This window comes from Monodelphis domestica, chromosome 1 (assembly GCF_027887165.1).
Source record: "Monodelphis domestica isolate mMonDom1 chromosome 1, mMonDom1.pri, whole genome shotgun sequence".
Classification (NCBI taxonomy): Eukaryota; Metazoa; Chordata; class Mammalia; order Didelphimorphia; family Didelphidae; genus Monodelphis; species Monodelphis domestica.
Window position 1 is genome coordinate 79,466,810 of NC_077227.1, and position 16,153 is coordinate 79,482,962.

The following is a 16,153-nucleotide window of genomic DNA, read 5'->3' on the forward strand; positions in this document are numbered from 1 at the left end:
GATTCTTTTTTTTTCCATTTCATTTCATTTTGTTTCCCAGTTACATGATTCATGTTGTCTCCCTCCTCTCTCTCCTCTCCCCTCCTGGGATTGACAAGCAATTCCACTGGGTTATACATGTATTATTACTTAGTATTGATTCTAAGAGAGATGGTAAGGGTTCTTAAAAGTTAAAAAAAATAAAATGAGGAAAAGTAGATTGCCATGAACATATTTCCTCTTGTATTTCTCTTCTCTCCTCCCTCTTCTAAAACAAATGCATTTAAAAATATTTTATTTTATTTTTTAAAATATTTTTTCATGGTTCCATGATTCATGTTCTCTCCCTCCTCTCTTCTTCCCCCCCTCCCGAAGCTGACAAGCATTTCCATTGGGTTATATACATGAAAAACAAAAACATTTTTAAAAAGGAGTTAGAAGAGACATATTCAACATTTTAAGATTTACAAAATATTTTGCTAATAATGCACCTGCAAGTGTGAGTATTATTATGCCAAATGCTTTACAAACAAAGTATTATATATATTTCTATCATCATCATCATTTTGGTCTCCCTCACCAACTACAACTAAGTTTAGGGTACTATTAGACTAATTTAAATTCCCAGCTTTGAGTCCCCACTAATATTCCTCATTATACAAGAAAAAGCCAGATGATACATTAAGTCAGAACAAAAGGCATTTAATTCAACATAATTTCTAGGCAAATAGCAAGACAAAATCTCTTTTGGGCAAAGTGCCGCCATCTTTCCCAGACTCATGCCAAGCCATGGGAGAGGGGATATTCTGCAAACTCTTAGGGTTCTAGACCTTCCTCACAGCCTCTACCTCTCTTCTGGCTCTATGTATGCTGTAGGCTTCTAATGGTACCTTGGAAATAACACTGGACCTGAAAGCAGAGGAACTAGTTGCAAGCTCTACCTCTTAAACGTACTACCTTTGTAATCTTGGGCCTTATATTTATTCACTTATTCTTCCCAGTTCTCAATTGCCTCATCTGTAAATGATAGGGTTGGACTGGATGGATGGTCTTTAAGTTCCCTTCAAGGTCTAAGTCTATGATCCTACTTATGGTCTTGTAAATCTGCTTTGCCGTATGGCAAAGGAGAATCTCCTAGGATCTTCCTTGGGGATCATTTTTCTAATGACATAGTAATGGGTGTAAATTCAGAGATTTCTTATATAATGGAAAGCTGTGTTTGGAGAATGGTATAAAGATGGAGGGAGGTGGGTTTGAGCTCCCAGCCATCCAATGGTGCACGAGTGCCATTATCAGGGAGGCTGTTTACTCTTCTGAGCTTACAGATAGCAAGGCTGGGTCAGTTTCATTGTAGATCCCTCACACCCAGGGGACTGGAGGTCCACTTAGGTTAATTTGTTGATAACATTCCACATAGCAGGAACATTACACATTTTTCTTATCCTCACACGATGGAGCCTTCCCACCCTACCCTGATATGTGTCCTCTGCATCCATCAGCCCATGGACAAGTGTTTATGGAACATCTGCTATGTACCCAACACTGCAGCACTCTCTGGGGCAGTCCACATGCTATTCCTGATGCCTCTGACTTATTTGGTGCGCTAGTGGCACGAAGTCTATAAAACACCCACTCTTAAGCCTTTAATGAGTCACTGAAATGCTCAGTTTACATCAATATAGAAGCACTTAGACCGTCAGGCCTGCAGAAGATTTGACAAACTTGGCAGAGCTGTTTTCCCACTGGAAAGTGAGCTGGCAGCTGATAAACTGGAATGTTAAAACAAAAGCACATGGGTGAATGAAACCTATTTAGTCATGGTGGGGGGTGTTTCCCTGGGGAGTCTCAAGGGTGGGTAGGAATGTTGATGGAATTACAGGGAAGGGAACAGAGGACTGGAACTCTGAGCTCAGATGGCCTCAAGGGCTCACTTTTTTTAATTTTAATTTTCCCCCCATAGAGGAGTTTTCTTAGATACAATTCTCCCCCGTCGAGATGACAATGGTGTGCGACCGACCATTGGCCAACGGGTTCGGCTCAGCCAGGGAGACATAGCCCAAGCCAGGAAGCTGTACAAGTGCCCAGGTAATCACAGTGGTTTCCAATGGCTCCCATTCATTCTGCTCAGCTGGAGATGCATCAAAGCTCATTATCTGTTTGGGAACATGTCTCCTTGGTGAAAGAAGTTGGAAACCCTAAAGAGAGCACTAGGATGCTGCAAGTCCAGGGCTCTATAGCAGCTCAAACCCTGGTGCTTTGAGGTCTCCGAGGGTCTTTCCATTGCTTGCTTTTACATCCCTGTTATCAAAAGGCACTTAGCAGATGTTTCTACAGGGGTGATGCCATGTGAGATGCCACCCAGGGTCCACATGACCCTTTTAGGTTTGCAAATGCTTCATCTGTAGTATTTTCTTTGAAAGGTTTCAGGTGGATTTGGACCACCAGGCTTTTTGAGGGCAGCAATAAGGATGGGTGTGCTCCATTAGCCTCAGCCCAACTTAATGAAGGCATTTGAGATGTTTTGGAAAGCCCTGGTTTTCTAAGGAGTGAAAGTAGATTGGGGCAGGAGGTATTTGTAAGCGGGAGGAGGCTCTGCTGGCTGATGGGAGAACAAGGGCAGGGATGAGGCCCAGAGCAATCTGGGATTTGTCCCATTATGAAAAATCCTTGGCAATGCATGGAGCCCAACTGTTAGTCATCTAGGAATGTGTTAGGGTTGAAATGCAGGACATAAATCTCATGTAACCTTGCTATATTTAAAGGGTAACCTTATCACGGTCACTAGCAAATGCCATGCAGCCACACGGTAATTTATATGTTCTTGCAGATTATTGGTAATTGCAGTAAAACAACTTCCATTTCACCTTCACTGGTGTTTGCTGACAGGAGGAATTCTGCCTGTGCCTGGCAGTCAAGTGGTAAAATGATATTAATGGCCTGTTCTTCTAGGATTTCCCTAGGCTGATAACTGGGAGTGGTCTGTTTTACTTTCTCAGTGCTCAAAAAATATGGATGACTTTTATGCAGTAATTGCAAGCAAGGAGATTTAACAACATTTCCTTTGAGCTGAAGGCTAGAAGGGGCTCTTAAGTTTCTTGGAGTTTGGAGTAGCCTTAACACGGGGGGAATGAATGTCAATGTCTGCTCTCATAAGCATTCAGAAAGTTGTGAGCATTCAACCCTGGCACAAAATTGTCGCCATGTCACTCAGTCTTGTTCCATTAAAGAAATATGTACCCCCCAAGCTCTGCAGAACATCCACATTAGAGGCTCCAGCTACCTACCTTTAGATCATATTTTTTAGAAACAGAGAGGAACAACTGGAAATGCTTTTTGACCTACCAAAGAGATTGATTGGTATTGGTGATTGCCGTCCTTCAGTGTCCAAGGATGGCATGAATAATGGGGAGATGATCTAGTTTTACTGCCTCTCTTCAGACTTATTGCTAACGTTTGTTTTCTGACCATTTTTGTAGCCTAGAAGAAGCACCTTTCCCAAATGTTGGTAGGTAGGAAAAGAGAGAAGATGCAAGATCAAAACCTGCCCATTTTACTTATTCACCAGCACAGAATTTGATAGGGAAAGAACTTGGACGGAAGGGATAGAACGTAAGAGGAGTGTGCCCCGCTCACATTGCCCTGGCTAGGATCATTTCCCATTTACTTCTTTGACGTGACCAAATCCCACTTACCATCTTGTTGGAAAACCCAATATGGAAATGATGGCATTCGGCCTTAGCTACACATTGGACAGCATGGGTGTGAAACCAACTGTCCCTGGTGAAGTGGTTTCACTTAATATGTTTTTTAAGAGCCAGCTATGTGGTACATAGAATGGAACAAGCATTGGATTTAGAGTCAGAGGAAGTGGGGTTCCAACCTCTCTCCTTACTCCATGTGGCCTCGGGCAAGCCATTTAACTCCTCTGGGCCTCACTCCACTTTCTTATCTCTAAAAGCGAAATGCTTGTGTTTTTTATGTCCATACACATCAGCTGTCTGCATTCTCCCTCTTTCTCTTGACCAGAGAGAGCAGAATATTGGACAAAACTTCTTTCCTAATGACTAGATCAATGAATAACACCTACCTCCCAGGATTATGTGAAACTCCAGTGAGAAAACCTATACATAACCTACCTTACAAAACTTATAAATAAATACTAATTATAATTATTAATAAAATAAAATTATTTTATTCACTTAATTTCTGCCTCTTTTCCTCATCTGTAAAATGGGGATAATAATGATACCTACCTTCCAGGTCTGTTGTGTGTATCAATAAGATGATATGTTTGAAGTACTTTGCACAGTCCCTGGCACATTGTAAATGCTGTATGACTGTTACCTATTATTATTATTATATGTTGTTTATATATGTGTATATGTGTGTGTATTCTGGTAGGGAATTGGAATTTCCCCAGACTTATTCAGAAGTCCTTGTCCTGCAAAGTGATTTGTTTATAATGCCCATTTGTGAGAGCTGCGGTGAGTGGCCTGGGTAAATTCGTGTGTTGGAGATCACAGTTGTTGTTGTTCTTTTGACTCAACAGCCTGTGGAGAGACTCTGCAGGACACAACAGGGAACTTTTCTGCACCTGGTTTCCCAAATGGTTATCCTTCCTATTCCCATTGTGTCTGGAGGATCTCTGTCACTCCTGGGGAAAAGGTAGGTGTGGGATTCTCTTGGGAAAAAACATTATCATCTGTCATAGGCTTAGACTTGAGTGCCCTTTGAGCCATCAACTGGATGCTCTGAGTACATGTTCATTGAACTATCCTCATTTTCAAAAAGATTTCTTCAAAACAATATATTTTAAACATTTTTTTAAACCACTGACTTTCCATTTTAGAAGCAACACTAAATATTGGTTCCAAAGGAGGAGTGGTAAAGGCTAGGCAATTGGGGTTATGTGATTTGTCCAGGGTCATTCAGCTAAGAAGGAACTGAGGTCAGATTTGAACCCAGGACCCCCTGTCTTAAGCCTGGCTTTCAATCCACTGAGCCACCTAGATACCCTTATTAAACATTTTTTAGTCTCATAGGGGGAGAGCTAGAAGCAATTCCAGAGGTCATCTCCACCATCTTTCTTTTCTAGATGGTGAAACCCATGCTTTACCCATAGTAACTCAGGTCTTCAAACTCTCTGCACTATGCTGCCACCTTCTGTATAAAATGTGCTTTTCTATGCACCCTCAGAGATGAATGCTTCCTGCCCTCAAAGAGTGTATAGTCTACTAAATGAGAAAATGTCTTCCTCAGGGTAATCTATGAAACTCACTTTTTTTGGAGCATCCCATGATATAGTTGGTTCTATGCGTGGGGTGAGAGCTAGTGTCCAAGACCAAATCAAAGAGAGGTGATTGTTATAGTATCATTGGACTGAAAGGAAACCCGAGAGATTGCTGCAGTTGGTCAGCTGGTGACCCCAAATTACAAGCCTGGCTAGAATTGAGTAACCGAGAAGGGTGAATTTGCTTGTTTCTCTCCCTGTGGTATTTTGAGCTACCATCAGGTGGTGACAGGTATGTGTATCCAAGTCATTGTGTGCTGTTTGCCCAACCATTGAGCTAAAACCATGCCAAAGTATTACAGAAATAACCACTTGGAACTTGAGTTTCAGGCAAATTAAGAAAAAAAATCCATTTATCAAAACACACAAGCTTAAATGCTAGTAACATAAGGAACTGCTTTACCTTTTATCCTGTTCAAACTAGTACAACTTTCCTACGGACAAAGCTAATCCTTTAGCCTTGTAGACTGGGCATCAGAGAGGTAATACTGCCATGGAGAGCAGCCATGGTCCTGTAGGCTGGCTCTGTCCTGATCACATTTCTCTATACTCTTTCCCTTCATTCAATCATTTCTTTGGAGACAATCCTCAAATTTATTGTTGTTGTTATGCAGTTGTTTTTCAGTCCTATCTCACTCTTCATGGTTCCTGTGGGGGTTTTCTTGACAAAGATAGTAGTTTGCCATTTACTTCTCGAGCTCATTTTCCAGATGAGGAAACTGAGACCAACAGGGTTAAGTGACTTGGCCAAGGTCATAGCTAATATCTGAGCCTAGATTTGAACTCAGGTAGATGAATTTTCCTGATTCTAAGCCCAGTGCTCTATCTACTGTACTACCTAGCTGCCCTGACTCTTGACATTGGTTATCTATGAATCCATAATCCTTTAAATTATTATAGACTCTGTTTAAAAGATCAGACAGAGTAGTAAGTAGTATACAAAAGGAATATCATAAACATATATTAAATAATAATAAAGTAGACTAGTTAATTTCTAAGTCTCTTTTCAGCTCTAAATTGATGAGCATAGGACCATCATACATTGATTTTGCCATAAGTGCTTGGGAAATTCTCATGGTGGTGGGGATAGAACTGAGGGATGAGTTAATCAATCAACAGACATTTATTAAGTCCTTGCTATGTGCCAATAACTGTGATAAGCACTGAAGTCAAGAAAACTTCTTCCTGAGTTCAAATCTGGCCTCCAGCACTTATTAGCTTTGTGTAAATCACAAACCCTTGTTTACCTTAGTTTCCTTTTCTGTAAAATGAGCTAAAGAGAGAAATAGCAGACTACTTCAGTGTCTTTGCCAAGAAAACTCCAAATGAGATCATCAAGAGTCAGATATGACTGAAAATAACTGAACAACAAAAACAACCTTAGAGAAGACGCCAGCAGCTGAAGGGACCAGAAGAGACCAAAGAAGGTAGCAGTTGAGCAAAATCTTTACTAGCAACTAAAATGGGGTGAATTTGACTTTCATCTCTTTTTCTTCCCATTGAATATTGGAGGAGCTGATAGGAGGAAGGTAGGATGGAGAAAGAAAAGATTAGGAACCTAGAGAATCCTCAAATAACTTAATTGCTAGTTTTCTTCTATTTTATTTTTTTGCTTTATACCAAGGATCTATAATTATATGGGGGAATTCCTAGTTTGGCAAGTCTCTCCACCAAAGCAAATCTCAACAGATTTGTGACTTGGTAGCCAAGTCTGGGGAGTTACTCTCAAAAAAAAGAAACTATTACTTTTTGTCTTAGTAGTATCTCCAAGAGAGAAGGGCAAGGGCTAGACAAATGGGGTGAAGTGATTTGCCCACATAGCTAGGAAGTATCTAAGGCCAGATTGTCCCAACTCTAGGGTTGGTGCTCTATCCACTATGCCACATAGATACAAGGCACCTAAAGTTTAAGCAATTTGTCCATTTTCTTAAAGATTAAGAGACTTGCCAGAATCACATATTTAGTAAATGTCCAAGGAGGAACCTAAATCTCCATCTCCCTGACTCCAAGCCCAACACTATCCATTCCACCAACGGCTTCCCTCTATATATCTATAAATAAATGGACATATGTCCTGCCTGTGAGAGTCTATTGGTATGGACTGAAACATATAACTTTGGTTTAATCACATTTATCTAATAATGGAGAATAGGGAGAGCCTAGGTAATTGAAAGTCCCAAATGTCTCATTTAGGCCAATTATTTCACTCTCCACTCTCAGCCTTCACCAGAGTTTAGAGTAAGTAGCAGAACTGACTAATTTGAGCATTGCTTCTTTTCCTTCAATTTCTTCACCTCGCTAATGATCTGTGAAAGGAAGAGAAGATACGCGGGCTTCAGTCAATCCTGAACGAGGGCAATTGGCTCTTAAAAAAAAAAACCCAACCCTTATTCTCTTAGTAACAACTCTAAGATAGAAGGGCAAGGGCTAGGTAAATGGGGTTAAGTGACTTGTCCAGGGTCACATAGAGAGGAAGCGTCTGAAGCCAGATATGAACCCAGGTCTTTCTGACTCCATGCCTGGTGCTCCATCCATGATAATCAGCTCTTGATTAAAAAAACAGTGACCTGCATTTTCAGAGTTTAAAGGAAAAAAATCCACCACCAAATATATATCGAACACCTGTTATATGAAGAAAGAAATAATAATGTAGTGGGTAGAGAGTGGCTTTGGAGTCAGATGCACCTGGGTTCAAATCTTGTCTCTTAAGTCACTTAACCTTTCAGAGAATCCAGAGTAGCCCTCTAGCTGTTAATCACCGAGAAGGTGCTGATCTGAATCAATAAAGTAAGTTTCCATACTAGGAGCTTCTCATATAGATAAAAATGACAGGTCTGAGGATAGAGGTTGTATTTTTTACAAATATGGATCAAGATTTTATCTTTGTGTTCCCAGTGCTTTGCACATGATTTAGTAAACAATTATCAAAATAAATTAAAAATCTCCAGGGAATGCCAGCTACTACAATCTTTCTTGGCAACATATCCATTATTCAAATAAATAGCATCAATGTGTAGTTATATTTATATGTATTAGTCTCGTGTTCACAACATAGTACCAACTATGTGCCAGGAACTAAGCTAAAAACTGATGGGGGACAGTCAAGTGGAAAGGAAAGATGCAAAGATGAGTCAAGGGTGGAATGGGGAAATCGATATACAACTGGGGTAGAGATAGTCTGGAAACAGTATGGTGGCAAAAGCTTCATAATCAACACCCAGGGTTCAGGGGGCAAGAGTCCAAGCTTCTGATGCAGGAATTGAGGATGAGGGTGAAAGTATAGAGGTGAGAAGATGATCAGAAGGAGGGGCTTCTTTTCAATTCAGAGGAAAAGAAGAAAAAAACAAGAAGTAAAGGAACACATTTGTTGAGGTGAGAATGAAGGCAAATTTTATTTTCAGAGAAGGTGAGGTCATCTCAAACTTAGAGCAAGGGATGGAACTGTGGGCATAGAGAAAGGAAAGAATCTAGAATAACTCCTATAGCAGCATTGGTGGAGATGTGGCACATGTGCAGAGCTGGCACTCAGGGAGCTGCTCCATTCCCCCTTTTCCCAGCACCTGAGGACATTTTTTTGCATGCCCCGATCCTCTGTCCAGCTGTCCAAAGCAAAAACTCTCTCCCTCAACTCTTTCTGGGTTTCTTTTATGAGAAGCTTACAGACTTTATAATTTGCCCTCTGGGCACTCAAACTCAGAAAAGATTCACCAACAAGGTGAATAGAGAAACAGCAAGAGATGAATAAAGCTATTCCAAGAGAGTGGATGCAGAATTGAAGCGTGGTCACTTGCACTGGGGCAGCTAGGTGGCATAGTGGACAGAGTGCCAATTTGGTATCTGAGACCCTTCTTTCTGAGTTCAAATCTGGCCTCAGGCATTGTCAAGCTTGCTGATGGTAATTGTGGATTCCAGAGGATAGATAGGTTTCTGGGATCAGGGGGACCACAAGACACTGATGGTGAATCATGGTGAAGTTTAGAGAAAGGAAAGAATCTAGAATAACTCCTATAGCAGCGTTGGTGGAGATGTGGCACATGTGCAGAGCTGGCACTCAGGGAGCTGCTCCATTCCCCCTGAAAAAAATTCATCAGAGCTGGCATTTTAAAGGGCAATGTTACATTAGCTAAAGGATTAGGTAATCTTTTTACATAGACAATGGTTAGTAATGATTTACAATCTTAGTACAATGACTTAGTTTACTTCACTGAAGCTTAGACCAGAGTTTTCTATAGAATAATAAATTACAGGTAAATATGTAATCATCTAGTCCAGATTCTCAGGGAAATGTTTGCTTCAGTGGGTTTATCAAGAATGGCCAGTTACTACCAAGTACAGCAGGGAGGGGTTAGTAACCTTGGGTGAGATCAGAGGACTATGTGACTGATTCTAGCTAGGCTATGACTATGATTTTTATTGGGATTCACTCTCACTACTGGGGGGTTACATCTCCTTTTTTATATAAATTAAACAAATGAAGACAAGATACATGAGTGTATGATTTGTATGAATTGTGTAAGGCTAAAAAGCTAAAGTCCCATTTTGTTTGCTTGGAAACGGAGCTTTTGAAATTTCATTTTTTTACTAGGGCTTTTTTCAGTGTGTCTCAGGGTATTACTAGTTCTATGACCCTGGGTCACTTAACTCTGCTTAACTCAGTTTCTTCATCTATAAAATGATCTGGAGAAGGAAATGTCAACCTACTCTAGACAGGCATTACTGAAAACAACTGAAAACCAAACAACAAGCACTTGCACTAAGCCAAGTAGTTGTGGTTTATAGTCTTCTTCTATGACCTGGAAACAAGAGCAGCCAAAGAAAGCAGACAATGAGACTTCTAATATCATTTTATCTCCTGACCTATCTGGAGGGAGAAGGATGCAATGATGGCTACTCAAAGTAGTTAAGTAGAGTCCTGTGGACCAACTATGGAAAGTCTTTTTGGTCATGAGGATACGCCGGAGAAAAGACATTAGAAATAATTGATCTGAAAAAAAAATGCCTGAACTAACCAAGGAAAAACTGATAGAAGCAATACATAAAAGAGCTCTGTCTTCCTACATCAGTTGGAATGACCCTTCTATCCGCATTTCACTGATGTCTCCTTTCTTGCCAAATCTCTGTCTCTTCTTCTCCTCGCCAATCTTTTAATGTTTCTTTCGGTTAACACCCAAATGACTTAAGAAGCTTGAGTTCTTCATTATAAAATGCCCTGAAAATCTGTTCCTCCCTATTTATTCTCTGTTTTTCTCTGATGTTCATTATTAGGATCTTTGGTGGGGTTTGTTTTTTGATGGGGAAGAGGGTCTGACTCTGTGAATTCATGGGTATAGAGGACTTCCAGTAAGGAAAATCCCTCTACCAAATCAAATTAACAAATGTTCAGGAATTTTTAGTTTTAAGAGAGATAAGACACAGAGAGGTTGTAACCTACTCAAGGTCATAAACACTCTTCTATGTCTTAGGTGGGACTTGAACCTAAGTCTTCCTAACTCTCTATCTACTATGCCATGCTGACTTGTGGAGATTATAGTTATTTTTTATTAATAACAAAAGATCTCTAATATTGTATTTTCTCCAATTACATGTAGAGATGATTTTAAACATTTATTTTCTGACATTTTGTGATCAAGATCTTTCTTTCCCTCTCTCCTCTCTTTCCTCCCTGAAGACAGCAAGCAATCTGATAATAGGTTTTATGTGTGCTGTCATCCAGTATATATTTCCATATTTGTCATGTTTATTAATAGCAGAAACAATAATATCTTTACAGATCCCATGGTTGTGTTCCAAATCCTTTCAGGTGAAGGCTCTGAGGCCAGTTGTTTTAATGTGTTTTAATGAAGGGATATTATAATATACTGTGGCTTAGGAGAAATATTTAAGAAGCATTTTATTGGGCTTGCCTTGCTAGGCTGCCCCTCCTAACTTTGTGCTGACTCTTCACAGATTATTCTGAATTTCACATCTATGGACCTGTTTAAAAGTCGCCTGTGTTGGTATGATTACGTAGAGGTCCGAGATGGTTACTGGAGAAAGGCCCCACTTTTGGGTGAGTTAATTTTGAAATGCTTTAACATGAATTTGAGAGAACAATATGGAAAAGAGGAAAGGGCTCTGGATTTTTGAGGCAGGAGTTCTGGAGTCAAGTGCAATATTTTCTGCCTTTATCCTTGTTTTGGAGCTAAATCACTTATTTCCCTGATTCTCAGTCCTCATGTATTTCTGACTTCTTTTTGTTGTTGTTCAGTCATTTCAGTCATGTCTGAGTCTTTGTGACCCCGTTTGGGGTTTTCTTGGCAAAGATACTGGAGAGGTTTGCCATTTCCTTCTCTAGTTCATTTTCCTGATGGGGAAACTGAGGCATACAGGGTTAAATGATTTTCCCAGAGTCACAGAGTAAGTATTTAAGGTTGGATTTGAACTTAAGTCTTCTTGACTCCATACTTGGCGGTCTATCTTTTGAGCCATTTGGCTCAGAAGATATGAAATGACTGAGTAGGAGAGGACTAGAGGTGGAAAGGTGGTACCCTAATGCACAGAGCATGGGGTCTTGGGGTCAAGAAGACCTCAGTTCAATTTCAGCCTTATTTACTCACTAGCTGTGTGACCCTGAGCAAATCACTTGACCTATGTCTGCCTCAGTTTCCTCATCTATAAAATATAAATAAAGTAGCACCTACCTCTTAGGGTTATTGTGAGGAATAAATAAAATAATATATAATCCTATGTAAATGCTAATTATCCTCATTATTATCATCAACATCAGCATCAGCAATTAGATGACAGGATAGAAGAAAGGTACACCCAGACATCTGGATAAGAAGCTGGGGGTACTTGAAGAAGCTTTTTTAAGCAATCAATTCATTAGAATCTGGACCCCAGAAGAGACTTGTTTTATTGATGACCTGAGGAATTAAATTCGCCTACTGGAAGGAGGGTTATAAGGAAAAGGACTGTGTTCCTGGGGCTTTAGCCACAGAAATGAGGTCCAGCATCACTACCAAGATTTGTTCATAGCAGCAGGGTGGGGGCAGATTAAGAAAAGCCAGTATCTGTGGCCAACCTGTAAGTTGGGCAACACTTCTTTAATAGCATCAGTATGGGATGCATTGGCCCCTATCCAGAAGTTTTCCTTGGCACTTACGAATTTGGCTTTTTAATTTACCTGCAATCAATCAAAGTCCCAAACAGGTTTTGGAATTTGAGTTATACCTGACTTATGGTCCTGTTCTTGGATTAGGAAAAAAGTGTCAGATAATATGGTAGTGCGGACTCCATCCAGGAAAATATTAAACTGGTTTGACTTGGGGAAGGTAGGGTGAGTCTTGGAAAACAGGGTGGATTTAAAGCCCTCCCAAGGGGATAGTCTTGTTGAATCAGTACCTACTAATGCTCAAATGAGATAATATATGTAAAGTGCTTTTCAACCCTTATAATATTATATAAATGCTATTATTATTATTATTATTATCATCATTCTGTTTTTGAAGGCTTGATTTTCAATTCTTAGCTTTTAATATTCTTTTGCTTTTATACAGATTTATGTTTACATATGCACTTTTATTTACTATATATACTCTACTATATACTCTTTACTATGCATACTCTTAATTTACTATATATAATCTTTAATTTACCATATATGCTCTTTATCTGCTATATATACTCTTACTACATATTTACTCTATTTACTATATACTCTTTACTATATATTTTTATTTACTATATATACTCTTTATTTACTACTTATTTACTCTATTTACTTTATACTATATATACTATTTAATATATACTCTACTACATATTTACTCTACTACATACTCTTTACTATATATTTTTATTTACTATGTATACTCTTTATTTACTACATATTTACTCTATACTATACTCTACTACATATTTACTCTACTATATACTCTTTACTATGTATTTTTATTTACTATATATAATCTTTATCTACTATGTATACTCTACTATCTATTTTTTACTATATTTTCTTACTACTCTTTATCTACTATATATATACTTTATTTACTATATATACACTCTTTACCTTGTCTCTTAGAATTGATACTAAGTATTGGTTTAAAAGCAGACGAGTGGTAAGGGCTAGGCAACGGGAATTGAGTGACTTGCCCAGGGTCACACAAGTAGGAAATATCTAAGACCATATTTGAACTCAGTACCTCCCATCTCTGGGCATGGTTCTCTATCATACACTGGGCCACCTAGCTACTCCCCAGTTTGTCTCTATATTTCTAACACTTCCATGGTTCAATTCTGGATTCTGTACAAACTTGAGTTCAATATAGCAGTATTTGGATGCTTATAATTATCACATGATTCCAGTCCCTGTTCAAGTTTGAAACTGGAAATTTCTAAAGTCAAACTCAGGTCTAGATCATCCAGTTTGTTATGCTTAAAGACTAGGCAGGAACCACACATTGAAATGATGAAATATTTAATTTGGGACAGAGTTCCCAAACACATAGTAAAACCTAACTCAGGACTTATTCCTCAGTAAGTGTACCCTCACTCTTGACCCTGGCCAAAGTAGCCTAAACAATGAATTTCTTAGGATTCATGATTTGGGGCATGAACTCTCAGAGTTTCTGTGGTTGGTTGGAGCATCCTTGAGCATGTCCCTGGGGCTGAAGCCTTCAGCGATGGGTTGAGCCTCGTTCCTAGGATTGCTTGTCTCTTGCTTAAGACTTCACACCCTGTTCCTTCTATCTGTGGGGCCCCTGGTTGGGCACTGTCCATGTAGGTCCCTGGCCACTGGTCTCTCTACTCCATTACTTTTTCATCAAGCATTCCAACCTTCCTTCCTGATTGTTTTCACCAAGAGAAAGTCAGAACCACATTCCCTACACCGCCCCCCTCCTCTCCCATCAACCCCCAAGTCATTGGCAGAAAAACTCTTTTCCCTCCACAAATCTCTGGTCTGTAAGCTTTTCCCTGGGAAGGAACATAATAATGATCTGGCCCATGCTCTGAAGAGCTGCTGGCTACACAGTGAAAGTACTTACATTCTTTTACTCTCAATTAATAAAGAAGAATTAAATTGATTTATCCCACAATGGAACACATTCTCAACTCCACCCAGACACTGGAAGGGTAGACAATTCTGCCTTTTTCAGACTGCCTTATGGTTCTAATCTCCTTGATTAGGTATATTTTAGTAGGTGTGGGAACAGATGCCTTTGCCGAAAACCTCATGTCCTAATTCCCAGACCTCAATTCAAAAGAGCAAAACAAATTCAGAATCATATTTCTAATGGGATGATGTGGAGAAGAGTAGAGGATTTAGTGAGAACAGATCTGGGCAATCATAGTCTTTGTGCAGCTTACTTGGAGCAAGCCACTTAAACTATCATAGTGATGCTGGACCTAGCCAATGTCATAGGACCTGAATTCAAATCAGGGTTTTGGTACTCAGTTTACCTCTCAGGGTCTCAGATTTCTCATTTGCACAGGAGGATATTAATTCAATTAGATAGATGACCTCCAAAGTTCTTTGCCACTATAAATCTGTGATCATCCCTAGGTCTTAATTTGTTCTTTTGTAAAATGGAAATGCTATTTGTATAGTCAATCAGTAAACAAGCATTGTTAAATGCTTCTATGTGCTAGTAGGCACTGAGAATTTTTGAAAACTCAGTCCATGTCCTCAAGGAACTGACATTCTCATTACTCATCCTTGTGAGGAAAGTTTTTTTGTGGAAGTGGAAGATCTATAGAAATGGGCATTACTTTTATTGTTGTTATTTGGGAGGCCAGTGTGGGTTTAGGTGAAAAAAAAAACCTTGGGTTTAAATCACAGAACTTTCACTTTTGACCAATGTAATCTTGGGCAGGCCATCATTCCCCTTTCTGGGCTTTAGTGTGTGAATGGAAATGTTAGGTTAGGTGTCTTCTGGTTCAAAAATCTCACTATCCTTATTTTATCATCCTAATTTCTATTCCCTGGCATTGAGGAGTTTGAGGTAGAAGGAAAGGAAGGGTTGGGGTTGAGACATGAACTGGACCTGTGGTTGGACTAAGAAATGCAGAGAGCAGGTGGGGAGAAGAACAGGGAGGAATCGCTTTGGTGCATGGACCTGTGCAATGTAGAACTATCTCTTTAGGCTTTGATTAGTTCCATTTGACCAGCCTTGACAATGTCCAAGGACTTGTCTCCAGGAGCTGGGTACCTGGGGTTGGTCCCTCATTTCTCCTGCTATAAGACACATCCTGCTTATTTCCATCTTGCTTGGCCAAATAGAAGATGTGTGAGAGTCTCCTTTCTCACTAGAGAGGGCACTGGGAGTAATGGTAGTTAGGAGAGATTAGAGATCTCTCCAATAACTAGCTCCAGAGACTTGAGAAATGCACACATTTACCAGCAGAGACAACCTGAGTATTATATGGAATTTCAGCTCTTAGAGATGATTTAGTCCATCTTTTTATTCAATACATACCTCCTATAATATGCTTGAGGAATGTTCAAGCAGAGACTAGATCGAATGAGAGCCAAGATGGTTTCATTTTTAACTTGTATCCCTGACTCTTAGAGCAATGTTTGGCACAGAGCTGGTGTTTAATAATACTTATAAAATGAATGAATGAAGGGCATTCAGTTTCAGAGTTGGAATGGGCATCAGCACTGAGACAGTCTAACCCGTACTCAAAATATGAATATCCTCAACCTCCAGTTTGTGATAAGAAACCTACCCTCTATTGAGACAATATTTGGTTGTTGCTTTTTTGTCCTTTAGATCAAATGGATCTTTTTTTAACCCTTACTTTCTGTCTTAGTATCAATTCTAAGAGAGAAGAGTGACAAGGGTTGGCCATCAGGTTAAAGGAACTTGACCAGGATCTCACAGCTAACAAGTGTCTGGG

The 16,153-nt window shown here is 39.6% G+C and overlaps 1 protein-coding gene across 1 annotated transcript in view; it reads left to right on the top strand.

Annotated features, from left to right (window-relative positions):
• Positions 1-16,153, top strand: part of TLL2 (tolloid like 2) — a 173,322-nt gene that overhangs the window by 110,805 nt on the left and 46,364 nt on the right. The window contains exons 8-10 of the mRNA XM_007478707.3: positions 1,940-2,064; positions 4,529-4,644; positions 11,216-11,318. Coding sequence (XP_007478769.2) covers positions 1,940-2,064; positions 4,529-4,644; positions 11,216-11,318 — 344 coding nt within the window. The remainder of the gene's footprint in view (positions 1-1,939; positions 2,065-4,528; positions 4,645-11,215; positions 11,319-16,153) is intronic.